This window comes from Podarcis liolepis (assembly GCF_965112155.1).
Source record: "Podarcis liolepis genome assembly, chromosome: 3".
NCBI classification, from domain to species: domain Eukaryota; kingdom Metazoa; phylum Chordata; class Lepidosauria; order Squamata; family Lacertidae; genus Podarcis; species Podarcis liolepis.
The window spans coordinates 60,229,185-60,256,615 of record NC_139557.1 but is presented as its reverse complement, the minus strand read 5'-3'; the positions used below and the strand labels follow the sequence as shown (position 1 = coordinate 60,256,615).

Sequence of the window (27,431 nt, the reverse complement as noted above, 5' to 3'; positions counted from 1 at the left end):
ATCTGTCTCCGAGCCCTTTGCTCTCCTACTTTGAAGGCTTGCTGGGTTCTGGGAGATGGTGGGTCTGGAATGCTTTCTAGCGATAACGTGCCAGCCAGCTGCTCTGGCTCTGCCTCCTCCTCCTCTCTCATTATTTCCCAACTTTCCCCTTCATCTACCTCTGAGCTATGACCTCCCGCAAACCACTGTTGTAAATCTATACTGCCTTCCTCCTCTCTGGAAGGGTCAGGCTGGGGAGGTGGTCTCCACCATTCTTCCTCTGCCTAGGCTCTGACACCAGCACTCTTAGTACCTAGTTTTACCCTTCCCTCATTAAACAATCACGGACATTAGCACCCTCATACTTGGAATATGATTTGTTTTGAACCACTTGCTTCACAGCTCCTGTTGTCTCTCTCTCCCCCCCCCATCTGCCAGGTTTTTTAAAAATTTTAAGCACCAACAGTCTGGTTCCGCTCTGATTCAAGTGGATCCAGTGGCGTAGCATGGGTTGTCAGCACCCGGGGCAAGGCAAGTAATTTGCGCCCCCTAACCCGTGGATTTGCGCCCCCTAACCCATGGATTTGCACCCCCTAACCCTAACCCCAGATGTTGCGCCCGCTGCGGCCGGCCCCCCCTGCACCCCCCACGCTACGCCACTGAGTGGATCCCCGTTCCTTTTGTACAGGCCTGGCTTGTGACCAAACATTCTTCAGTGCCTAACAAAGCCAACCTCACCTACTAACATAGATGTCTCATCCACAAGTTGAAATTATGCAACTGTGCTATTCAAACTGATCCTGCATGTGGAGGAGAAAGCTACTTTGAAGTTTCTGGCTTTCAACCTCCTGCCTAGGAACCTAAATTTCTCTTCCACAACTGCACAGTTACATCTGCCTGTGTTGTTGGTGCCAATGTGCTCTTCCAAAGGAGATGACTACACACCCCACTGGCCACAAGTTCTTGGCAGCTGCAAAGTGTCCTTATGCCCACAGCAATGTGTCGTGGCCACAAGGCTGACCATGGCTGGCTATGCCTGTCATCAGTGAGTGGCACACATACCATCGCTATAACAGGCCTGCCCAGGGCAAGTCTTCAACACCATCTCATGTGTTTTCAGAGCAGGAGAGGTTTTTGTGGGTTCTCTTGAATGGTCAGTACCTAATGGTGCACCCCAAATAAGATATAAAAATAAAGCACAACCGAATCTGTATTTTGACAGGTGGAAAGAGTGACCCAAGCAGTCTCACCACACCTTCCTCCAACCACACATATTCCAACCGCACATATTGGACTGTGTGCCCATGGCATGTTCCCAGACTGGGAGCAGGAGCTGGAAAATTTGGCTGTCAGTGGAAGGAAAGCTTGTCTCCAGCATAATGTGGAATCTATTAGAGAAACTATTAGAGAAACTCTGCGTGTGGGCAAAAGGGACAAAGCCAATCCTTATTTGTTACCAAGGATTTATGTGGGTGAGGGTGGTTAAAAATGTATCTTGGTGGGCTAAAAGACCAATTAAAACTTGTCAAACTTCATAAAACCCAGAACAAATGAGAACCCTAAAAGAAAATGAGCGTTTAAGCTAAAAACAAGAAGTAATAGTAACACATTGTGTTGACTGAGGCTGTTGGTTTAATTATTTGCAGAAATAAATAAATGTTACAGCTGACAGAGAACAGAACAAACACATTTAGAGTGTGCAATTTTTGGACAGAATTAGTCTATCACAAAGTTTAAATAAGCAGCAATTGTTTTGTTTTCAGGAATTGCATTCTAATTGGCAGTCAGCTTAAATGGCAACACATTTTTTCTTGCCAGCTTTCCAAAAAACTGCGAGTCTTCTCCCCTTCCCACCAACCATCAGCACACAACACTAAAAATAAAATATAATAAAATAAAAACCCTTCAGGCATTCAAAATTAACTAATTCAAGGGAAGCAGAGCCATGCACATTACCCCCACCCCTGATGTTCCCATCCTTTTACAAATGGGAGAGTCAGATCTTTGCACTCAACATGTGGAAGTCTGACAGGAGATTCCAAGTATGTTCAGTGGGTTGTGCTTAGGATCTTGCTTCAAACCCTTGCATGCCAGAAATGGAGTCAACGTGCACAGAGAAAATACAGGGGAAGGCCTTGTGAGTGTCCCCCTCCCCTTCCCAGTTTAAGCTCTTAACGCCTTCCACAAAACACATGAATAGGGCACACAGATTACAAAAGGGGTCAGCATGCATTCCTATGTGCGCTTCTTTACAAAGATAAGACAGTCCCACTAAAATCAGAAGCAAGCTACCTCCCGCAGCTTACTCAGATGGTGAACATTGAACAGGGTCAGCTTGCTCTGGTTAGAACAGATTGCCATTTATGTCCATTGGGGGCATCAGGGTCACACAACAAGTTATGTGAAACATGATTTCCAAACAACCATTCAGCATGGGCTACTTTATTTTTTGAGAAAAGAAGTGACTGTGCAAGGCCACACTGGAACTGCAGCATGCGGTGAGGAAGGTTTAACCCTTTCCCACCTAGCTAATTTGTCTGCTGGGGTGGGGAGGAAACCCCACCACACAGCAGCTGCTATTTGTTCCTGTTGGCAGTGACTTGCTTGAATTTAAGCTCAGAGGATGTGACAGTAGAGACTAGATGTGCTTCTGTGGTGATCATGCCTCCCCTAGTCTATGAAATGCTTTGATGAAACATGAAAAGAGAATCTCACAAGACGAAGGACTGAATGAGAGCTATACTGTACACTGGAAGTGAATCCAAAACAGTATTTTTAATTTACCCCGTTTTAAAGGTACAGGAACGTAACACACTGATAATGTCAAATATAGATGGTTTTTGAAAGAATTATATGCTTGCTTAGGGGCAATGACACACATCCCACCTCTGGGCCTCTCAGAGTCTTGAAAAGAACCTGTTTCCTGGGGGGGAGGGGGGAGGGTTAGCTTTTTAAAAGGCAAATGTTTAGGATTTTTGAATGGAGAATTCTTCCACATCTTTTCGAACAATCAAGCTCTGCTTCTAGATTTTCACACCCAAATTTCCCCAGTGTGAAAAATCAATTAAAAATTAACAAGTTACCTCATTTATCTTACACTGCCTGTTGCGAAGTGGCAGTACTGTGACTGCAGAAAATAAGCAGTGTGTATGGCAAAACCCGGGTGCTGACAGGGTGAGGGCAAAAGAGAAAGCAGCTACTTTTAGCACACATTTGACAACTGAGGTGATGCAGGACTTCCAAGAATGATGGAGCCTGCAGGGGCAGGGGGGGTTAAGTGGGAAAGAAGCTTAAAAGTGAAGCAGTGTGGCAAAAACTGAGGAGTTGAGAGCTAATGTTTAATGGAATCCCTAATTTTCGCAACCCATTTTCCTGTCAGCTTTATATCACGTCCAGATTTGGCAATCTCTCTCTCTCTCTCTCTCTCTCTTTCATTCTCTCTCACACAGAGACATATCTCTGAATGCTGGACGAGAGGTCCAAATGATATTTCTGATATCATTTGGACTGCTGTTCATCCATTTCGATTCTTTTGGGTTTAGCTTTGTTTACTTAGGATAAATCAAACCAAAAAAGAGAACCTTTTCCCTGACTACTAAACAATAAATAGCACACACACAAAAAATGTCAGGCAAGCAAGTGTGCTGTCTTCTACAACTAATAAATAAGGCATACTTCACTCTTTTCCTAAAAAAGATTCTTGTAGCTTTAGCACCATCAACCTTTAATATATTTATGTGTAAATCGCTTGGAAACAGTAGTTTAGAAGGGAATTAATAAATTAACAACAAGCAAGTATCTTATTAAAAGTGTATATCACATCATAGTTGTACCTTACTTAGGGTAAATGCTACAAAGCAAACCATAAATTACCACTGTCTACAACCTGAGGGGGGAAAGTCAAAATTAGGACATACAAAGGCTTGTTTTCAAGGAGCTTCTCCTTCTTTGATACAGCTAAGCCTCACTTATTATTCATTTATTTTATTTACATATTTGCATATTGCCTGTCATTTAGAAATTCCCAGGTGAATTACACAAACTAATACAATAAAACCAACAAATGTGTGTGTGCTCTCTCTTACACACACAATTGGCCACCATCTTTATCTAAAATCTTGACTGTCCAGGAAGGAAGTAGGACTTGGGCTTCCTAGCATTGAATTTTCTCTGCTGCTCTGCTTTAATCTATATTTTTGATTAAGTCATGCTTTCAGTGCCATTTTTTACCTTTTTAATTTGAATATCTATATTGAATATATATATATATATATATATATATAGAGAGAGAGAGAGAGAGAGAGAGAGAGAGAGTAAGCATCAGGGCTTCTTTTTCAGCCAGAACTTGCTGGAACTCAGTTCAGGCACCTCTCAGGTGGATGCTATTGTCATTACAGTGGTACCTCGGGTTACATACCCTTCAGGTTACATATGCTTCAGGTTACATACGCTTCAGGTTACAGACTCCGCTAACCCAGAAATATTACCTCGGGTTAAGAACTTTGCTTCAGGATGAGAACAGAAATTGTGCTCCGGCAGCGCAGCAGCAGCAGGAGGTCCCTTTAGCTAGTGGTGCTTCAGGTTAAGAACAGCTTCAGGTTAAGTACGGACCTCCGGAACGAATTAAGTACTTAACCTGAGGTACCACTGTATAAGAGATCAAGGGAAGCATTCATGGTGAGTTCCAGCACCTCTTTTTCTAGCAAAATAGCACTGGGAAGCATTATTTAATTTAATAATTTAATTTTATAGTTATTATATAATATTGATTCCTTATTATTTTTACTGTTAAAATCATTAATCATTTCTTAGTGAGAATTAAACAAACTAACACTGTGCTTTTCTGTAAAACAGAAGAGAAAGAAATGTCAGCATTAGGCTTGACTTTAATCAGAGCTGGGTGGTGGTGCATAGCTAAAAGTAGTGGTTACAGGTCCACCATGGGGGAGATATTGACTACTAGGGAAAGAATCTGGGTGTTTTCATGTCATAATGAAAAGAATCAGCCTAGCTTTTCAGGAGATCATCATTGCGTTAAAAGGCCACAGTTGATAATGCTGACCTATTATTTTATTGACTGAAGGCTGGTAATTTATTCTGGTCTATAAAATACCCAAGAGCCTTTATTCAAAGCCCTCAATAGCTTACTATAATCGGTTTCCTTTCTCTGTCCTGCAACTGACCAAGATTAATGGTATAATTAAAGCAATTGGTGATAACAGAGTGGGATCGCTTGGCCTGAGTTTCCAACCCTACCTCATAAATGTTGATCTTATCTCAAGTTACGGCATCTTAAGGGACCACTTTCAGCTACAATGTCACGGAGATTTGTGCTCCTGGAGAGAGACCCTAAGCAAGGCCTCTCACTTTCCAGCAAGCCCAGTGGCCTCGCCACATACAGGAAATCCAAGGCTTCTTTAGCAAACTTATAATCTTATATAAGGGGCTGCTGGCATCACACCCATCCTCTCCTGATTTGGGAGCTAGGATTAGCATGGCACAGCTACTCTTGAGTTGAGTTGGGAAGATCTGGCATAGTAAAAAGATAGCTGCTTGCACAAGGAGACCTGGAGACCCAGTTTTAAAAGAGTGCAAGACTGTTGAACTTGTTACCGAACCCTAGAACGTTGGGTATTCTTTCTTCTTCTTTTTGAAATATTTTTTATTTCATTTTACAAGTATATAACAATACAACCATTCACATTTACAGATTCCTCCGAATCTCTGGACTTCCCAGCTCCCCTCCACGGGCCCTATTATAAACCTTTTCTACTGCAACTTTTCCAATAATCTATATTTTATATACAGTAACATCATTGTCTCCATAGTACTTGCTATATTACAAGTGTTATTGCAATCCTGCTAATGTTTCCAGAATGTTGGGTTTTCTAGCTTTACTGCGTTTGAACAATTTGGAAGAGGCTGCTTTAAAGAAACGTGTAATTATATTTCTGGAAAGGTTTTGCCTCTTTAGCTGAGTACTGTATAAGGAAATAAACCCTTATAGCTCATGAAAAATAAATGTGTTACCAACACTCAGGGCACAACAGAATAGAAAGCCCATTATGAGTATGAAATTATGTTAAGTATTAGCTCTGTAGGGACGCGGGTGTCGCTGTGGGTAAAACCTCAGTGCCTAGGACTTGCTGATCGTAAGGTCGGCGGTTTGAATCCCCGCGGCGGGGTGAGCTCCCATCATTCGGTCCCAGCTCCTGCCCACCTAGCAGTTCGAAAGCACCCCTAAGTGCAAGTAGATAAATAGGTACTGCGTTATAGCGGGAAGGTAAACGACGTTTCTGTGTGCGGCGCTGGTGCAGGCTCGCCAGCTGCAGCTTCGTCACGCTGGCCACGTGACCCGGAAGTGTCTTCGGACGGCGCCAGCTCCCGGCCTCTTGAGCGAGACAAGCGCGCAACCCTAGAGTCGGACGCGACTGGCCCGTACGGGCAGGGGTACCTTTACCTTTATTAACTCTGGATAGGAGGATGACAGGTTTTGGTCTGGACTGCTCTCCCTGCTAGAAAAATGATTCTGGCTCCTAATAACGTCTCCCTGAAATCACAGACACCTTTGAATCATTCAGCTGATCCATAAGAAGAAAAGAAATCTCTTCACGTTTTTATTTTTTGGCCTGGCTTTTATGCTGTCTTATCTTTCTACATCATCTTATTTGTACAGCAAAAACACACTGAAGGAAATCAGCACCGAGTGTTAACTTCCCTTGAACTCTTTTAAAAGGAGCTGCTAATGTGAAAAATCACAACTTTAAATAAATTTAAATAAATTTACACCCAGAGCAGAAACACTTATTTGAAGTAATCCAGGTTCTATTATTCACATTCAATGTGTAGTACTTCATTAGTGGTTGCAGATTAATGCTCTGGCAGAATAATATACTAAATGCCCAACCTAGGTTCCAAGTTGAATTTTTCATATATAGATTCCAACCTTTATCCCTTTCTTAAATAAATTTGAATAAAAGCCACTTGAGATTAAAGCCTCAATTTTAACAATTGTTAAATTGCTCTATTCAATGATGCAGATTATGACTGGATCTGCGTCTACCAACAGAATGAGACAACAGAAACTGAACGAGACAGTAAAAATAATAATTTATTATTTATACCCTGCCCATCTGACTGGGTTTCCCAACAGGAAAATAATAATAATAATAATAATAATAATAATAATAATAATAATAATAATGTGACAAAACATCATACATTAAAATCTTCCCTAAACAGGGCTGCCTTCTAAAAGTCAGATACAGTAGTTGTTTATTTCCTTGACATGGGAGGGTGTTTCATTGATGGGAGGGCATTCCACAGGGCGGGTGCATATACTAGGGTATGGTGTACATCTAAATTTAATAAATAAAAAGGAAAAGAAATTATTTATTTGATAACTAAAAGGAAAGGAAAGTGTGAATGTAATATTGAAAAAAGAAGCCAAGAACTTATAAATCCCAGTAAAGACTGGAGGTATGATCTGTCAAGCCAAAACTAAGCCTTTTGAACAATTACTCCATGGAAATAATAAAAGTCACTGGGTGTTATTCAACTAAACTTTACTCAGAGTAGACCCAATGAAATTAATTGGGTTAATTTAGCTGCTGTCGTCTAAACTACTGAGCCTCTGGGGCTTGCCGATCAGAAGGTTGGGAGTTCGAATCTACTCGACGGTGGTGAGCTCCCATCGCTCTGTTCCAGCTTCTGCCAACCTAGCAGTTTGAAAGCATATCAGTGCAAGAGGATTAATAGGTACTGCTGTGGCAGGAAGGTAAGCAGTATTTCTGTGCCCTCTGGCTTCTGTCATAGTGTCCCATTGCGGCAGAAGCAGTTTAGTCATGCTGGCCACATGACCCGGAAAGCTGTCTGTGGACAAATGCCCTTGGCCTGAAGCGAGGTGAGCATCGCACTCCATAGTCGTCTTTGACTGGACTTAACTGTCCAGGGGTCCTTTAACTTTACCTTTTACCTATTCATTAATGAATCTAATTTGAGTAAAACTGAGTTGAATGCTACCCATTGTTCATTTAGTTATTTGTTAGGGAAGGAATTCAACATCACAGTTAAACAAACGTTCTGCCAATAGAAGCATTTCCTCTTGCCCAACGGAACAACGTCTCCTGTCCTTCCCCATGTGCTGCTCTTGGGGTCCTACCAGTGCCCCCACCCCTACAGATCTGAGGGGGGAGGGTCCCAGGGCGGGGTGCAGCAATAAAATATACAAATATATTAACCATTACATTGAAATCAATGTAAAAGTTTTTCATTTGAGGGGGTAGCTTGTACCCAGAGCACAAAGAATTTGGCACAGGTATTGCTGCTGCTGCTCCCAGTGAAAATCACCCCCACTTCCCAGCTGTTATTTTGTTACTTGGATGGAAAACGTCCATTGGGACAGTGTTATACGAAATACCATCTAGCCTAGTGAAAAGAAGACAGACCTCCTCCCAATAAATGTGAACCATAGCTAGGCTAGCATTTCCTTCTGGCAGTGTGGGACACACATAGTGCTGGGCCTTAGTTTATTCCTCTGTGGCCCAATCCCCTAGCTGCATATGGGGCGAATGGTCGTGCATTTATGCTTCTGAGTGGGCAGGTAGCATGGCATGGTCAAGATGCCACCCCATTCTAGTGGTGGTGTAGTAGACATCATTCAAATAGTACATAGACTTATTTCTGCAGTTGTATTTAGTATGCTTCATCCACTTCTCTTGATATAACCTGGTGACTAAAGCTCTCCTTTTACAATGGCAAACTTACAGCACTGTTCTCTTTCTGTCTAGCTTTTAACTTGGAATTCTTTTTAACTTGGAATATGAATTATCTGTCCAGTAAAATGTATTCTGTGCTGAATTCCATTTCATCGTTGAGGATTTTGCTCATCTTATCATAGCCTTCTCAAGGAAACAAGAAGTGTGACAGGAAGGTGTGATCTTTTTAATTTACACCAGAGTTCTCAGCAAATAATGATTTTTCACACCCTGTTATTGCTCCTTAGAGGGGGGGGAGCTCCATGGCTACTAAATGAAGCCAACTGCTATAATTCTTGAAATAATTTTAAATGTATTATGCTATGGGAGAACTAGAAAAAATGCCAGAGGGCAAAATGCAGAGAAAATAAGCTTTATAATAGATAAGAATTTGGGGATAGGAACCAGCTCAGTTATGCTTTCTATTCAGAATGCAAAATGTTTTTGCAACTTTGTGTTGCATTATTTATTCTTCTCAGGTTACATACGCTTCAGGTTACAGACTCCACTAACCCAGAAATAGTACCTCGGGTTAAGAACTTTGCTTCAGGGTGAGAACAGAAATCGTGCAGTGGCAGCAGCAGGAGGCCCCATTAGCTAAAGTGGTGCTTCAAGTTAAGAACAGTTTCAGGTTAAGAACAGACCTCTGGAATGAATTAAGTACGTAACCAGAGGTACCACTGTAGTATTATTATAACAGCATATTGCTATGAATAGATATTAGTTAAAATTAAACCCATGATGATTGTAAAGGTGGATTCAGGGCCAGCTTAAGACACTTTGAACCAGAAAATGGTGTGCCCCTTGAGAAACTTGGGAATTGTAGTTTGTTAAAGGTGCTGGGTTAGAGCATGGAAAGGGAATATCAAGCTCAGGGATAAAATGCAGTTCTTCAGGGCTCAGGCCACCCCATCTCCAGTTCTGCTTTGCACCATCCTTGTGTGTTTTTGACTGACTGTAATGTGTCTTTGGATGGAGAGGACAGATAGTCGTGGTGGAAGAATACTAATCTCACCTCCCTGTCCTGCCCCCCCATCCCAAATGCCCCCTCTTTCCATTCCATATTAGATCGACCTCTCTCACCTCTGCACCAAGGCCTACTTAGCTGGAGACTGAAGCTACTCTCTTGCAAAGCCGGGATTCTGCCCATTAGGAGGCAGCTGCGTATGCAGCCTGGTACTTGAACAGGGCTCTGTGGGGTTGTGGTTTGATAGAGGTGCAAAAAGGAAGGGACAGGCAGAGGTCAGGGAATGGGAAGGCAAAATGCTGTGGTAAAAGCAAGGGGGTTGAAATGGAGAAGGAAAACAGTGGTGGAGGGAGGAGAGGAAAAGCAGCGGGGAAACCCAAGAATGCTTTTCCTCTCCATCACCGCCTCTCCATTTTTCTTCTCCATTTTGTTGCCTTGCTGGAGTGCTTAGAGGAGAACAACCAGGAACTTAGAAAGCTCCTTAGTACCATATTATACTAAGTTAGAGCTCAGTATTGTCTACTCCAGGAATAGGGGATCTTTTTTAGCCCAAGAGCTGCAATTCCTCATAAACAAACTTCCAGCACTAGAGGCAAACATGGGTGTGGCAATGGATGTGACTCTTACCTTTGTACTGTGGTCTACCTTCTAGCCATGCAAAATCCAGGTGTTTTACATAGCCTGGGATAGTCCTGAGAGCCAGAGAGATAAGCCTGGAGGGGCTTTTGACCCTGTGCCTGATGTTCTCCAGCTGGCAGTGGCTCTCCATCTTTCACACAGGAGTCTTTCCTAACCAGGGATTGAACCTGGGACCTTCTGCTATACCACTGAGCCATGGCCCCTTTCTTATGGTGATGGGTTTGAAAATCATACGAAATGGCTGAAAGCATATGGCTAGCCCAGCAAGAGAAAATCAATGGGAGACACGAATGCTGCCTCCAAATATCTAATGGGCTGCCACAGAAAAGATGGAACAGGGATTGGCTTAGATGAATTCCACAATCCTCTTCTGAATCCATGGTTCTGGGTTAATTGTATTTGACAGATAAGTCTGAATCATGGAATTGCTGCTGCTTGATTCAAGGATTTTAAATCTGTGCTAAACACAGAACTTTCAAAAACCTGTCTCGTGAAAGGAAGTGGGCATTTCCATTCAGAGAGACCTCAGGAAACTGGAAGGGAAGAAGGAAGATAACCCCTTAGGGCCAGGTTAGTTCACCCTCTCTACAAAAGCACTGAAATGTGGATCCCTGTGCGACCTCAAGGCAGGGGTGCCAACTTGAATAAAATATTTAGGGGGGCAGGTAAGCCCTGCTCCGCATCATCAATCACAAGACACAGCGCACGCACACACACACACACCCCATTTGAATGGCAAGGCCCATCAATATTGGGGGGGGCAGCCTCCTCAAGTATTTTATTGGGGGGCAAAGGGACATTGGCTCCTATGCCTCAAGGACAGAGAATGTCATGATAGGAGGACTTCCGGTCGGTGCCAGCGCTTAATGGCGGTCCTACCTCCGAGCTCCGGAGAAGGACTGCTTCGCAAGTTCGGGTCTTACCCGCTACGGCGAGCGGGGGACCCCTAAAATCCCAGGCGCTGAAGCCTGAGAACAAGGAGACTCGGTGGGCACCTTTGCGCCCCCCGGTACCGTGAAAGAGCCTTTTTAAAGGCTACGGATCGACATCGGGAGTGAGCGCGGTGCTGAGAGTCGCTACCCAGCCTGCGAAGTGAAGCCGCGTCGCCATAAGCGGAGAGCGCCGATTCCTTCCTGAAAAGAAAATTTGGACTGAATTCCCGTGAGTAAGAGCTGGAAAACAATCGGGACCCTTTAAATTCTGAAAATTGGGCTAAAAACGGGGAGATTTAAATCAAGGAAGTCTGCCTTCCCCCGACTGCATGAAAGTGAAAGCAACGGAACTTTAAACTTGCATCCGTTGAAACCCGCTCTTTAATCAGTTAAACCGGACATTTAGACTTTAGATCTCCCCTCTAGCTAGCAGGGCAGAGGGGAGGTGAATGAGATTTTAATAACTGCATGATCTACCTGAAGTAAAAATCCTCCGCTGTCTCATCTATTGAAAGCATGAAACGGTCTGCCTTTTTAGAACAATAGGACACTGAACTGACTTTTTCCTGCAAAAGTGATACTGTGATACAAAGTTTATACAGTGCCTGGCTACAGTACATTACAAGAAGAAACAGTATAAACTGGGAAACTGTGGCAATTTGTAGTTACAAGCTTCTAGCAACATTGACTTTGACTGTGTTAATCTCTTTTTTATATCTTTGGACACTCTCCTTTGTCTTCGTATTTGGATATTTTACTTTATGGCCATTTTGATTTGCTCCCCCTAGAGGGTAAAGTAAAGTCCGGCACGGCCTAGGACAGTGGAATTTTCCAACGGGGAATAGATCCCGTGGGAAACGACCTTGACATGAGTGGCTCACAAGAAGAGATAGTCACAAGAGCCAAGACCAAGCAACAACAACAACAACAGCTGCAGCAGCAACAGACAAAGAAAAGAGGCTCAATTTCAGGCGTAACTGCCGGATCAGCAGGAACAACAGGACAAGAAAAAGGAGCAGCTGCCTCTATGGAAGCTGTGACAGATGCTCTGCTTAAGATAAATCAAACTCTGGAGTCTTTGACAAAACAGACTTCAGAAAATACACAAAAATTAACAGAAATATCAGTAAGACTAAACCAGAATACAGAATCTATAAATAAATTGGTGGAGGAAAACGCTACCACGCGTCAAATTGCCGAAGATGCTAAAGCTACTGCTGGAGAGACACAAGAGAAATTAGAGCCGATTGCTAAGAAGGTTTATGAGCACGATGCAACTTTGGCCTTGTGGGAGTTACAGAGAAAAGAGAGAAATTTGAAATTAAGATCGATTCCGGAGAATGAAAGAGACAACCTTGCGGAATACCTGACACGGGAGTTTGTGGACTGTTGGGACCTCGAGGAAGACGAGTTTAAAATTACAACAGCTTTTAGATTGGGTAAAAAGCAAGACAGAAAGACCCCGAGAGATTGCTTGATTACATTCAGATCCAAGGAGGAAAGAGACAAAATACTAGGACTACACTTTGAAAAGGCCTTGCAAATTGGAAACTCAGCTATACAGATTTTTAAAGACATTCCAAAATATATTTTGGATCTAAGAAACTTCTACAAGGACTTGGCTCTTTTGTTAAAGAAAAATTCCATCCGCTTCAGGTGGGAATTTCCACAAGGACTGTCATTTGACTATAAGGCAAAGAAGGTGAAAATAAAGACAATTCAAGACAAGGACAAATTTTTGGCAAGAAATCAGGAGGACCTGCAGAAGGGGACTGTGGACGTACTTGCAGAACAGAGGAGAGCACTAGAGATTTTGAATCTCTCGATTGGACAAAAACCACCACCATCAGAAGAAGAGCAACAACTTGGAGCTGTTGGAGGAGTTTTAGAAAAATAATAAGATGGCTCTGCAATTCCTTAGTTGGAATTGTAATGGGCTCAATGGGCCTTTGAAGAGAAGACAAGTATTTCATATATTGAACAGAGAACAATTGGACTTGATATGCCTACAAGAAACTCACATAACTAGAGCCCACAGGAGACTACTCATAAATAAAAGGCTAGGACAAGAATTTATTTCATCAGATAAAGTTAAGAAAAGAGGAGTTGTAATATATGTGAAAGAGAAATGGGCCCCAAAAATGATATTCAAAGACGAACAAGGGAGATACCTGGCAGTGGAGATACAAGTACAAGGAGAAAAATTTTTAGTGGTTGGAATCTACGCACCAAATGAAGGCAAATCTGACTTCTTTAAGAGACTTCATGAAACCCTGACGGACTATTTGGATTACAATATGATAATTATGGGAGACATGAATGGCGTGGTCTCCACTAATATGGACAAGGCACAAAGACTAACAGTTAGTAAGGAAGGGAGACTTCCTAAGACTTTTTTTGAAATGACGGAAAATATGGACTTGATAGACATATGGAGAACAAGGAACCCTCTGGAGAGAGAGGGAACCTTTTTCTCTCAAGCAATGATGACCTGGACCAGAATTGATCAAATTTGGATTACTAGTGGTATGGCCCCAAAGATTAAGAAAGTGGAAATCTGCCCAAAAACTTGCTCCGACCATAATGCCGTGAGGATGGAGATGAAACTTACAATAACTGGTCAATTTAGATGGAGAATGAATGACACCCTCTTTCGAGATAAGGAGATCCTCACGAAGGCCCAAAAGACTCTAAAAGACTATTTTGAAATAAATCTGAGGGCCGACGTGGAGAAAAGAGTGATCTGGGACGCAAGTAAGGCGGTGATGAGAGGATTCTTGATTCAACAAAATTCAATAAAGAGGAAAAAACAAAATGAGAAAAAAGAAAAGATTTTGGAAATGATAAAGGAAGGAGAGAGAAAATTAAGAATAAAACCAAAGTCTCAGGAGATTTTAAGAGAGATCAAGCTATATCAAACACAATATATGGAATTGATGAACCAAGAGATTGAATGGAAGATAAAGCAAATGAAGCAAAAGACCTTTGAATCAGCAAATAAATGTGGCAAACTTTTGGCATGGCAATTGAAGAAAAGGCAGAAATTAAATACAGTTACAAGCCTAGAGGTGGATGGAAAAAATATATCTAAACCCAATGAAATTAGAAATTGCTTTTTGAGTTACTTCAAAAAACTTTACACTCAAGGCCCGCAAAATGAAGAAGATATAGACAAATTCCTTGGAAAATATGGACTACAAAACATCTCTCATCAAAGTAAGATGGATCTGAACCAGAGAATTTCAGAACAAGAGATAGAGGCTGCCATTCAGAATATGCAATTGGGCAAATCTCCAGGACCAGATGGACTGACTTCCAGATATTACAAATCGCTGAAGGAATGGCTGACTCAACCACTAAGAGAAGTTTGTAACGAGATCCTCGAGGGAAAAAGGGCACCTGAATCGTGGAAAGAAGCATATATTTCACTCATACCAAAGTCAGAGACTGAAAAGACCCAACTTAAGAACTACCGCCCAATATCATTGCTTAATGTGGATTACAAAATTTTTGCAGACATTTTGGCAAAAAGATTTAAAAGAGTGTTGATGGAGAAGATTCATAAGGACCAAGCAGGCTTTCTCCCTAAAAGACACCTAGCAGACAATGTAAGGAATGTAATAGACATTTTGGAAAAGTTAGAGGTGAATATAAACACTAAAGCAGTACTGATCTTTGTGGACGCGGAGAAAGCCTTTGATAATATTTCTTGGAGTTTTATGATGAAGAATCTTCATGGGATGGGGGTAGGCCAAGGTTTTGAGAATGGTATGGCTGCAATATATTCCGAACAAAAAGCTAAACTGATTGTAAACAATGTAGTGACTGAGGAACTTAAGATAGAAAAAGGAACACGACAGGGGTGCCCAATTTCCCCATTACTTTTTATTTCAGTTCTGGAGGTGTTGCTGAACATGATAAGAAATGACCAGCAGGTTAAAGGAGTGCAGGTCGGAGCTAAACATTACAAGTTAAGAGCGTTTGCAGATGACCTAGTATTGACTTTGCAAGAGCCAAACACTAGTACGAAAAAGGTTTTAGAAATAATACAACAGTTTGGCCAGGTAGCTGGATTTAAGTTGAATAAACAAAAAACCAAAGTTTTAGGGAAAAACTTAACAGATATGGAAAAGGAGACATTCCAAGAGGAGACAGGTTTGACAGTGGTCAAGAAGGTGAAATACCTAGGGGTTTACTTAACATCTAAAAATGTGAATTTGTATAAGGACAATTATGAAAAATGTTGGTCAGAAATTAAAAAAGATCTAGAAATATGGTCAAATTTGAAATTGTCAATGTTAGGCCGAATCGCAGTGATTAAAATGAATGTACTGCCTAGAATGCTATTTCTGTTTCAGACCTTGCAGATTCTTGACAAGATGGAATGCTTCAAGAGGTGGCAGAAAGACATTTCGAAATTTGTCTGGCAGGGCAAAAAGCCCAGAATTAAATTTAAAATATTGACAGATGCTAAAGAAAGAGGGGGTTTTGCCCTGCCGGACTTAAAATTGTACTATGAGGCAGCAGCTTTCTGCTGGCTGAAAGAATGGATGCTCCTCGAGAACACGGACATTTTGGATCTGGAAGGTTTTAATAATGCTTTTGGTTGGCATGCATATCTATGGTATGACAAAGTTAACAGTGCCTTTAAAAATCACATTGTCAGAAAAGCATTGTTTAATGTTTGGATAAGATATAAAGATCTATTGGAAAATAAAACCCCTAGATGGGTGTCACCAGTGGAGGCTAAAGCAGTGAAGAAACTCAATATGGAGGTCGGATGGCCGAAGTATTGGGAAATTTTAGAACAGGATGGAGATAAGTTCAAACTACAAAGTCATGAGAAATTGAAACATAAAGTACAAAATTGGTTTCAATATCGTCAAATAATGGAATTTTACAAACAGGACAGGAAAATTGGTTTCCAGGTGGAAAAATCAAAACTAGAAACCGAACTGTTAGAACCCAATACTAAGAATTTATCTAGAATGTATAACTTGTTGCTGAAATGGAGTACACAGGATGAAACAGTTAAATCGGTTATGATTAAGTGGGCACAGGATGTTGGACATAACATTATGTCAGCTGACTGGGAATGGTTATGGAACACCGGCATTAAATTTACGGCATGTAATGCCTTAAAGGAAAACATTATGAAAATGGTTTATAGGTGGTACATGACCCCAGTCAAGCTGGCAAAAATCTATCATTTGCCCGATAACAAATGTTGGAAGTGTAAAGAGACTGAAGGTACCTTCTACCACCTTTGGTGGACATGCCCGAAGATTAAGGCCTTCTGGGAAACGATCTATAATGAAATGAAAAAGGTACTTAAATGTACTTTTCCTAAAAAACCAGAGGCCTTTCTCTTGGGCATTGTCGGCCAATTGGTGACAAAGAAGGATAGAACTTTTTTCATGTACGCTACAACAGCAGCAAGAATACTCATCGCAAAGTATTGGAAGACACAAGATCTACCCACTCTGGAAGAATGGCAGATGAAAGTGATGGACTATATGACATTGGCCGAGATGACAGGCAGAATCCGTGACCAACGAAAAGAGACGGTGGAAGAAGAATGGAGAAAATTTAAAAGTTATCTTAAGGACTACTATAAACTTAATGAATGTTAAAATGTTGTGGTTTGCAGAAACAAAGGGGTACAGGGATATAAGGTCAGAACACAAAGAGGACTAAGATGACAGAGGTTGGAAAGTAACAATTGGGAGTTGCTACGAGATTATGGACATTGGGATGCAGAAAGGGGGGGTATGGGGAAGTCCAAGAAAAGAGGTTTATGAAAATATGTTTGAAACTATACGTGTATGTTTGTCTTTTTAAGTGTTTGTTTGTTTTTTAAAAAAATCTGTAAAACCAATAAAAATTTTATAAAAAAAAAAAAGAGAGAATGTCATGATAGAGCCAGTGTGGTGTAGTGGTTAAGAGCGGTAGTCTCATAATCTGGGGAACCGGGTTCTCGTCTCCGCTCCTCCACATGCAGCTGTTGGGTGACCTTGGGCCAGTCACACTTCTCTGAAGTTTCTCAGCCCCACTCACCTCACAGAGTGTTTGTTGTGGGAGAGAAAGGGAAAGGAGAATGTTAGCCGCTTTGAGACTCCTTCGGGTAGTGATAAAGCGGAATATCAAATACAAACTCCTCCTCCTCCTCCTCCCCCTCTTCTTCTTCTACTGCTCAATCGGACCAGACCCTTTGAAATTCTACCTGCAAACACATCAGTTTCTTGCATTTCCTAGAAATAGCTTGAATTATAAGGTGTTAGTGAAGGTGACTTCACAAAACTGGCTTGCAATTCTGTGCATTTTCTACCTTTGTTCATATTGCTCCCATTGGTGTACGTGTTCACTTGACTAGTTTCTCAATGGAGCAGTGTGGGTTAATGCATTCAGTTTGCTCTAAATGTGTATGCGAGAGGCTAATATGTAGTTTTCTCCCCCATCCCAGCTTTCTGTAAAAAAATGTCAGCCATTTCCTGATGAGCATAGTGGTGGTGAATTTCACACCTTTATCGTATCTGTGTGGAAACTTGGGTGTTAATGGTGTGGGCTCAGGGTGTGTTCAGTATTACAGTATAAAGAATGAAGCTGCTTGTTCAGAACAGAGGAAAGCAAGACTGGGATTCTAAGACCAGGTGTAACAGGAATCATAAAACTGCCTCCTTACACCAGGCATGAATATATAGTGTGCAAAATATGGAAACAAATTATTATCAGCCTGGAACTATGTGTACCTATTTTGCAAAATAGCAGGTTTTGGGGGTAGGGGAGAACTGAACATTGACTCAAAGATTTAAAATAGAATCATCTTCTTGTTCTTGTTTTTCCAAACTCTGTACAGTAGTGGAATTTCCCATCACAACAAATGGAGATGGAAAGTTGGTCAGTTGATCAAGTCTGCAACTGGTTGCTACTGAAAAACTTAGGAGACCTGGTTCCTAAATTTCGTGGTAAGACTGTTCTCTGTGTATCACTGTATGTGTCAAATATCTGTGTAATTTACAGAGATTTATTAAATCAAATGAGGTTTTCATTGATGTTTCTAAGTATTTGTTGCAGGGAGTGGGGGAGAAATGCAGAATAAATTGTTGGATACTAAATCCTTAAAAGCTTTATGTGCATTCTGGTAGCATGTTTCTATGTGAAATTAATTGTTTTGATAGTGTTTGCTTCCTAGTTACATAATAATATAGCAATGCAGTTTGTAAGTTTTTAACCAGGGAAAAGCTTTCATTAATTTCCAGATCAGGATTGTGAGATAAGCACAGAACTAAATATGCACCAGGTCTCAGCACTAAAATAAACATGCTTATCCTCAGAACATTTTGAAGCAATCAAAACAGCACAGTGGATGTGGAGAGTACCTTTTAACCCCCATTAGGCAACCACAACCTATTGGCTGGTGCTGAAGGTAGGGAGAAAAGTCCTTAGGATAGAAGACTTCAGCCGGACTCCTGCGCTCTGTAGCAATTCAGCACCCAGCACAAAGCTAAACCCACAAAGCTAATATTGTGCCTAAGAACATCTGTACTCGAACTCAATTGAAAATGGATAGTGTGCAATATAGATTGATTGCTTGTTACAGTTTATATAGAACTTTTCCTTCCAATGTGCAAAAAAAGAAAGACTGCCATTCTTTTGGTATGACCAATTGCCTTTGAAACATCTGCCTGCTTGCAGCCAGAGGCGATCCATGTGTAATGATTCTTTGGCTCTTCTTTTAGAGGAAGAAGTGGGTGGCGCTGCTCTGTTGGCTCTTAACGACAGGATGGTCCAGCAGCTGGTCAAGAAAATTGGGCACCAGGCAGTGTTAATGGATCTGATTAAAAAATGCAAGCAGCAGACAGAAGGACCAGTTTTTACCTGCAAAGAGCCCTTCTCTGAGTCACCAGGAGAATCCAGTGGGTAAGGCTCTGCAAAGAAAAATAAAGGAAGAAACAAAAGCATCCCACTTATATTCCAGTCAGAGTGGTTCTCTGTTTTAATGCTAATGCTCATTAATTTTTACAGTCACTGAATTTTGCTACTACAGTAATGTGAATTTGGAAGCTCAGCAGAATATGGCAACGAATGTTTATTGCTTGTTACCCCTGAATATGGAAAAATAACAGTCTGTCCTGTTTTTCTAAGGCACTGTTGTAATATTCAGCTCGAACTAGTTTTGTGCCTCGTTTCTAAAAAGAAAGATGCTTGGGCTTTCAAGCCTGCTTGAAAATTGCACCCAGAGGCAGAACGAGCAAATCTTTCCACTTGTAAAGGTTCATCCTTAATCTATAGTTCAACTTTTATCTATAGATCAGGAATAATAATGTTACACTTTCCCCTTTTTCTTTGGCAGTGAGAACTGCCAGGGGCACAGTGTGTAACCAAGCTTTATTTTCTTTCCAACAAGGTAAACCGAGGATTATTGGCATTTTGTCATAGTTGCATTTTATTTACAAATAAACAAGTTAAACAGAGGTGGTGGCACAGCTTAAATACTCCAAATGACAGCCCCCACACCAGATCTTCAGAGAGATAACCACCCCTCTAAAATGGTCCTAGTTTATGGAGTCCAAAATCTCAGTATTTCTGTGCCTTTTGGACTCTGGCCCAAGCTAAAACTTTTATTATTATTTTTAACACACAAACACCATTGCCCCTCCCCCCTCATGGTGGGAGAATCCAAATGAGTCACCTCTTCTGACCATTGCCCAGTATTTTTAGCTTCTATGGAGGCATGACCCCAGAACCTCATGGTCTACCAGTGCTCCTTCCAATATCTCCCATGCTTTAGAGAATATAAAGGGGGCGCTTGAAAGGAGATTCAGGATCAGATATGAGCTCAGGAGCACCCAAAATGATAACCCTAGTCACCAAAATCAGATCAGAAAGCTACAACAATATATTTGCTAAAGGTGGAGAACCACAAGGCTATAATAGCTTAACTTGTAAGGAAAATGATATTCACCATTTTGTTCTCAAAGGAAGAAAGGGACAAGTCTCCCAATTCTCTTGAACTACATCCACTAAAGCAGAATAGCATCCATGAAGCAGTTGACATAAGTTGAGATGACCAACTTATATGTCTGTAGGTTCTCCAAGGGCCAGATATATATGTTTCCAACTGACACATGGGCTGAATACACACTACACCTTTAAAGCACATTTCCCCCCTCAAATAATTCTGCGCACTGTAGTTTGCCCCTCACAAAGTTACGATTCCCAGCAACCTTCAGCAAACTACAGTGTCCATAATTATTTGAGGGGGAGGGAGGTTATTTAAAAAGATTGTGTGTACACAGCAATAAACAATATATAAAATCCACTGTGGATCTCTCTTTTTCACAACTTGATCACATTTGTTTATTTTTCTTGCAAGTGAATTAGTAGGCAGGCTTTGTACCAGACTGTGATTAAAATATGGTAGAGTCACAGGGGCCAGACAAAATTGTTTGGGGGACTGGCTGAACGCAGCCTGGCCATCCATCCTTCCAAATTCCACATAGCCCTCATTCAGGCAGGAATATAAAGAGAAGAGTTAAAAGGAGATTTAAGGGATTTAAAAAGTAGACCCTTATACTTGGATCAAGAAGGGAATTGCTATCTGTTGTAGGTCATAATCAACTGGGCAACATGTTTCCTTCCTTATAGAACCCATGGCATTCAGCTAACTGTTGGACAGGCGAACTGTTTCTCTCCTAATGAAAGCCGTGATGATGGATCCATTGATCAAAGAGTTCTCAAACAAAAGTGAGTTTTTGGTTATCCTTCTAATTCCAAAGATATAGCTATCTTCATATAGAACCTCCTAAACTACGAAGATATATTGACAATAACAAAGGATTACAATATCATATGCTTGCATTAGTTTTTTTAAGTCTTACACAAAGATGGTATGATTCTCGGAGGAACAAATTATTTGGATGCAGATAACTACTGTGGGGAGGGGAGGAGAGACAGGGAGAGATAAGGATGGACTGGGGGTTCTAAAGCAAAATAAACTAGAGCACGTTTTCTAAAAAATAATGTAAAGAAAAATATAATTTGGATCATATCATAATTTGTAATGCATTTAAAAATATAATAGATTATGTGGAAATAACACTAGGGGTAGCCCATGTTCCTGGAGTGTAAAGCATAGTAAATATATTATAACAAGAGGATGGCTTGTCTTTCACTGATAATAAATCAATTGAAGGAGCTAGCACAATGAAGTATGTGAGAATTTAAACTGCTAATGAATGGTCATTTTTGCTTCCTTTGTCAGGAAAAACATGAGGCATGTTTTAGCAAGATGCAAAGCATTGCAATGGACAAATTCATATATTCTGCCTGAGTTCCCTTATGATGTCAAATGCATATTAGCAGAAAGAAAATGCCCTGACCACAGTGTGAGAATAAGGATAATTGAATTCTTGCAAGCTGACATGACAAAGTATCTTGAAGGATCACTGTAAGTAAGGCAGTCTTCAGCATTCTGCCTCATGGGAGCAATATGGCATGGGGTGAATTTCCATAAGGATGATAAATTGATCTCTGCATGCTGTGAACTTTGATTTGAAGAGTGCGTAGGTAGAAAGGCAGAATGAATATATTTGTGGCTGCCCATAACTTGTATGAGTGTTGGGAGGCCTGGAGGGTAGCCAGAGCCCAGTTACTTCTACTCTCTTGCTACCTAGTCACTTAATAAACCCTGCAGACAGTGGTCCATGGTCTTGTTTGGACCAGTGAACTGTCTTCCGAGCTGTCATCTCTCAGTGCTTTTCACCAAACCACAGGTAGCTTGGTAAAGAAGCAGGAATGTCTCACTTACGTGCAGGGGTGCAATCTCGCCCTCAGGATTGTGAGTGCCCGCCACCACAATGCAGACGTGCAACATCTCACACACAGATGTAGGAGCCCAACCACAGATATCCACTGCACAAGTGCTTCCATGGTGCTAAAAAAGAAATCAAATCTCCTTCCATCTTAGGCACCCTCGGCACAGGGTTTTGCAGCCTGATATGGTGGCAGCAGTGATAGGAATGACTGGGCCAGTGTGTGAGATTGCCAAGAGTGTACTTTTTTTTTGTATGATAGAGGCAGGCATTAATGTAAAAGGAGCTGAAGATTTTCCAGTTGAAGCAGCAGGGCACTTTAAATAATAATATTTGTATACATTTTATATTGCGTGGGCAGATATCCAACCACTCAGCAATATAATGATGTTGTCAATGAATTGCTCCAGGCATACCCTTTTCTTGATGAGGATGGGAATGGCTTTGTAAGTACCCAAACAAATGCAATTCTGTACTGTTGTTTTTCTTGAATTAAACATGCAATTGCTTTTATTTGATTATATACATTTCTATTGGGGTTTAGGCCTGCTTATGTCAGGGAAACAGCCCTGTTTGCCAGGTATGACGACTTCTGCCTGGAGACAGACAAGGGTAATGGGATGCTGTGGATTCTCCTTGATCTCTCAGCAGCTTTCTATACCCTCCACCATTAGTATCCTGCTGGAGCAGCTGTCTGAATTGGGACTGGGCTTTCCAGTGGTTATAGTCTTATTTGAGAGAGTGGTGCTTAGGGGATGCTGCTGGACCCTGTGGAGCCTTCAATACTTCATTCCACAGAGGTTGATCTTACACTCCATGCAGGGCTTTCTGGAGATTTGCCGTGTGTTGTCCTCAGTATGTTAGCAAAGACTTCATAGATGAGTGTTGTGTTCCTTAGGAGAATACTATCTATCCCCAGGTCGTGGTCCAAAGGTGTGATTTGTATAAGCTTACCAAGGTTCCTGTCTCCACAGAAGAAACCTTGTGTTGCAAGGCCCCAGGGCCCAAAGTTCCCCTTGGATAATAAACACACAGACACAAAGATGTTGAGTTAATGGGATAAATAAGGCCACAACTTTATTGGTTACAGATGTGAGCGGTATTGGGTGAAACCGACTATATCATGACTCCTGCACGCCTTTGAATTCAGTTTTTGGATGCTTATTACTTCATAGGTCGACTGGGCTAAGGTGATAATCTCATAGCAACTAGGAAATGTCAATCTGGATAGTATCCTCCATATATTATGAAGGATAAAGCAATCAATGGCTGCAAGCCACAATGGCTATGTGCTGCCATCACAGTCAGAAACCGTTTCCTACTGACTACCAGTTCACAAGAGGGAGGGGAACACTGTTGCCAACATATCTCATTTGTAGGATTCTCATCGGCATCTTTTTGTAAACCACTTTCAGGTTTTGTTTTGCTTTCTTTACAATCAAGCAGTATATAAATGTTATGAAATAATAAACAAACAAACAAACAAGTCTGGTTGGCCACTGTGTGGTGGTTGAATTAGATGGACCCGTGGCCTGAAACAGCAGGCGCTATTCTTATATTATTATCCCATGACACTAAGATGCTGAGAGCTATATGAGAAACGGTGGGTTATCAATAAGTTGGTTTACACTCTGATTTTCAATTAATATTCTGTTACTCAGCCAGAACACGTAGAACAGTGTTCTTAAACAGAATTTTAATGTACAATAAGTTCACACACCCTGTTTGTTTCTCAGTGACTGAAACTTCAAGCGATTGCGTGGATGTGTGAAAACAACACCCCTGAGTTTTGACTTACCAACTATGCTGTTTGCTACGCTGTTAAAAGCAGACAGCCATTGTCTTGCATTTACAATGTTATCATTTGTCAAACTACTTTTAAGCAAAGCTATTGCCTTCTGCCTTTCAAAGCTAGTTACTCTGTTTCCTCAATAGGGTTGGGATGCAATTAGCTTCTGCAAAGTATACAGTAGTTGCATTTTCTTTACAAAAAATCTGCTGGAAATGATATTCTAAAGGTTCTTTTTCTTTTAGCAATTCAGGAACAGTAGATAACTTGCGCTGAAAGAATAGATAAGGCTCCTGGAAGACACTAACAACTTTTTTAAATATGCAGTTTCTATGGAAACGAGCCCTTAAAGACCGTTTCAAGTATGTGCGGAGACCGATAGATGATGATGAACAGGTAGTGAGAAATAAATGCAAGTTTGGACACAGGCGAGGGCAGACCAGAAAATCTTCTGAAACCAGGTGTGAGAAGGTCCAAGGAGTGCAAACAAAAGTAAGTATAGTGGTACCTCAGGTTACATACGCTTCAGGTTACGTACGCTTCAGGTTACAGACTCCGCTAACCCAGAAATAGTGCTTCAGGTTAAGAATTTTGCTTCAGGATGAAAACAGAAATCATGCTCCGGTGGCACGGCAGCAGCAGGATGCCCCATTAGCTAAAGTGGTGCTTCAGGTTAAGAACAGTTTCAGGTTAAGAACGGACCTCCGGAACGAATTAAGTACTTAACCCGAGGTACCACTGTATTCAGATTCTGTGGATGGAATAGCAAGAGGATATGAATATGAGCTTTGCCTGCTCTTTCCAGCTACTCCTGAAAGAGGAAAATAGGAAGGTGTGCAAAAATTGAGCATTCCTTATATGGCTTCTTTCCAACCATTTTGATTCTTGAAGAATATGAGTGCCATATTTCCATTAAGGAGTCTAATGCGCCAATGCTTAAAAAGTCCCATAGATTTCAGTGAGACTTGCCTGTCAATAATACCTTAGATCTTAAGGTAATTTGGAAAAAAAATCCCTGTCTGCCCCTTTCTGCTGCAACGTGAGATGGGGGCTTGAAGGAGGGAGAGGATGGGTAGCATTTCCTCTCTGCACTTCCTTAAGCTAACTTCCTTTCCCATATAATCCAAGGCAATATGACTAGGTTCTGACTGCAACTCTGTCAACATTCCTAGACCTTATCAAACCTTGCAGAGAATGGAAGACATCCATTTTGTATGCAGAGAATTTCCTGCCCACCATTTCTGTGCATGCAAACAACCTAAATGTTGGCTGAATATATTGCAGCCAAGCTGGGGGAAGAACTGGAACCTAAGTGTTTGGATTGGAAATCGTGGTGCTTGGGGACAAAAGAGGTGTAGACTTTGCCAAGGCATTCATGCTATGTGCCCACTTAGGCTTGGTATTACTAAAGACTGATTTATATCATTATGGCTATAGCGAAACTGCTAGATGTGAATTTACCTTTGGGTAACATGTCACCCTGAATAAATATTATAATGCTTTTGCTTATCTGTTTTTGCTTCACTTTCTCCACTCACTTAGGTCTGGGGAAGGGAAGGGAACAGTATCCCCACTCTTCCCCCTGCCCCAACCATTATGCTAGTTCTGATTATCAGCTATGCCTGGTAATTGCCAGTTTTAGTGTCCTATAAATTACTGGTGAGATTATACTTAGTAACACAATAATTATTTTACCATCTTAGAATTAAGAACTCTTTTAGAAGCTCAGCATTTGAATTACTTAATTGTGGTGACTATAAGAAGCTTGGGAAAGGTTTCTTTCCCCAGATTTTTAAATTTAAATACATAATAAAACACTTGAAAACTGGCACAAATAATGTGTTTTTAGTCTGGAAGGTACTGATAAACAAGGAGTACTGTGTCTACTTGACTGGAATGTACTTATGGGTTCTAATTTTGAAGGGAAACTCAGTTATAATTATAGATAAGAATTGTGCTTACAAAGAATGCCTTTATCTTCTGAAATAAGTCTAAATGTTGTTGCCATCAAATACTGCTGGAAATAAGATACTTACATTATGTTGGGGTTTTTTTTGTAAAGAATGCAGGGTTTTGTTTTTTTAAAAAAGTATGAGAACCCTGAGAAAGATCATACTTGTAAATAAAATACTTCATTAACAGTGCAAGCCTGTACACCTCTACTCAGCAGCAAGCCCCACTGAGTTCAATGTGAGGTACTCCCATATGTGTATAGGATTAGTTTTTCTTGATAAATTGCACTATTATTAACCAAGACTATTCCTTTTCTCTTTTGTAAAAATGCACTCTACAAAATAACTAATGACAATTTTAACAGGTTAAAAACATTTACAACGAAGACCTTGATGTCGAGATAAATGAACATATCAGCTGGTTTAAGGAAGAATATATGAAAACTGAGAGAAATTGGGTAGAAGTGGACAACAGGATGACCAAGACTTTAGAAATAAGAAGGAAGATGATCAATCGAGAGAGGAAGCCTTTCAAAGAAATTCTCATGCTATTCCCCTTTTTGAAGTGTCCTTACCAGGTAATGGGTGTTTTCTTAGTAACAACCTTATATTTCATGGCAGAACACGAGTGCGCATAGGCATTTCTATGTTCGTGGCAAAGAAGGCACTTCTGTAACTTATTCGGAGGTTTTGACAGCAAATCACACCCTGTATCTTGTGATCCAAGAAAAATATGACTGCTAGTCATGATGGCTATTGCTCTGCCTCCACAGTTGGAAGCAGCCATGCTTCTATGATTCTGAAGCCCCAGTAACGCTGCAAAGGAGAGTGTGCTCGTGATCGGGTCCTGCATCAGTGCATACTTCCACTTGTGTGCTCTTTAAACTGTAATTTAACACATTTTCTCAGTTGGATTATCTAAATTGCTTTCCTTTCCCCCTCTAGCTTTTTAAAGAATATCATCTTTTAACACACAAAGACATTTACAAGAAAACAGCTGAGATTTTGGAAGCGTATTCAGAGGACATACTGACGTCGAATGTGGTGAAGAATAGCCCAGTTATTGTTGCTCTGCAGAAGAATCTGAAGCAGTACATGGAAGATGACATTCGGACATGTTGGTATAGCCTGTTGTGTCTGGTTTTAAAGCAGTTAATGGGCAAGATACTTTGTATAATAGAAGCTAAGCAAACATTTTCCTTAAGTGCACTGAGAAATGGCTGTTTGCTTTCAATGCACTATGGGACAGATCCTACATCGAATATAAATGGCTTATTAACTGAAAAAGGAAGATTAATTACTCATGCTTGAGATGCTGAATGTTTCTTGGAAAGGTAACTAATGTGTGTGTGAAGAAACCCTAATAAATTATTGTCAAGAGTGGAAAAAACATCCAAATATAGAGCATTCTGCTTTGAACGCAACTGCCTATTAAAACACTTGCTTCTTCTGGCTGTTAATCCTACTGCCCTGTAATTGTTCTTCACTTTTGATAGATATGAAGATTACTGCCACATGTTTACTTCTGCCAGATGTTTTTGGAGAGGATTCCTCTTTGCTTGCTGCTGTGAATGAGGAGGTATGTAGATAACGAATTATATGG

General features: G+C 41.0%; 1 protein-coding gene across 4 annotated transcripts in view; it reads left to right on the top strand.

Annotated features, from left to right (window-relative positions):
* SAMD3 (sterile alpha motif domain containing 3) overlaps positions 1-27,431 on the top strand; it is a 49,432-nt gene that overhangs the window by 17,170 nt on the left and 4,831 nt on the right. For 2 of the 4 annotated variants that reach the window (XM_083498168.1, XM_083498165.1), the window contains exons 2-10: positions 18,130-18,238; positions 19,013-19,193; positions 20,922-21,020; positions 21,538-21,723; positions 22,449-22,533; positions 24,204-24,368; positions 26,194-26,406; positions 26,774-26,945; positions 27,325-27,407. In XM_083498168.1, coding sequence (XP_083354294.1) covers positions 18,154-18,238; positions 19,013-19,193; positions 20,922-21,020; positions 21,538-21,723; positions 22,449-22,533; positions 24,204-24,368; positions 26,194-26,406; positions 26,774-26,945; positions 27,325-27,407 — 1,269 coding nt within the window. In that variant the 5' untranslated portion in view covers positions 18,130-18,153. Of the gene's footprint in view, positions 1-17,862; positions 17,924-18,129; positions 18,239-19,012; positions 19,194-20,921; positions 21,021-21,537; positions 21,724-22,448; positions 22,534-24,203; positions 24,369-26,193; positions 26,407-26,773; positions 27,297-27,324; positions 27,408-27,431 lie in introns of those variants that run through there. The other 2 variants (XM_083498166.1, XM_083498167.1) reach the window with 2 other exon arrangements.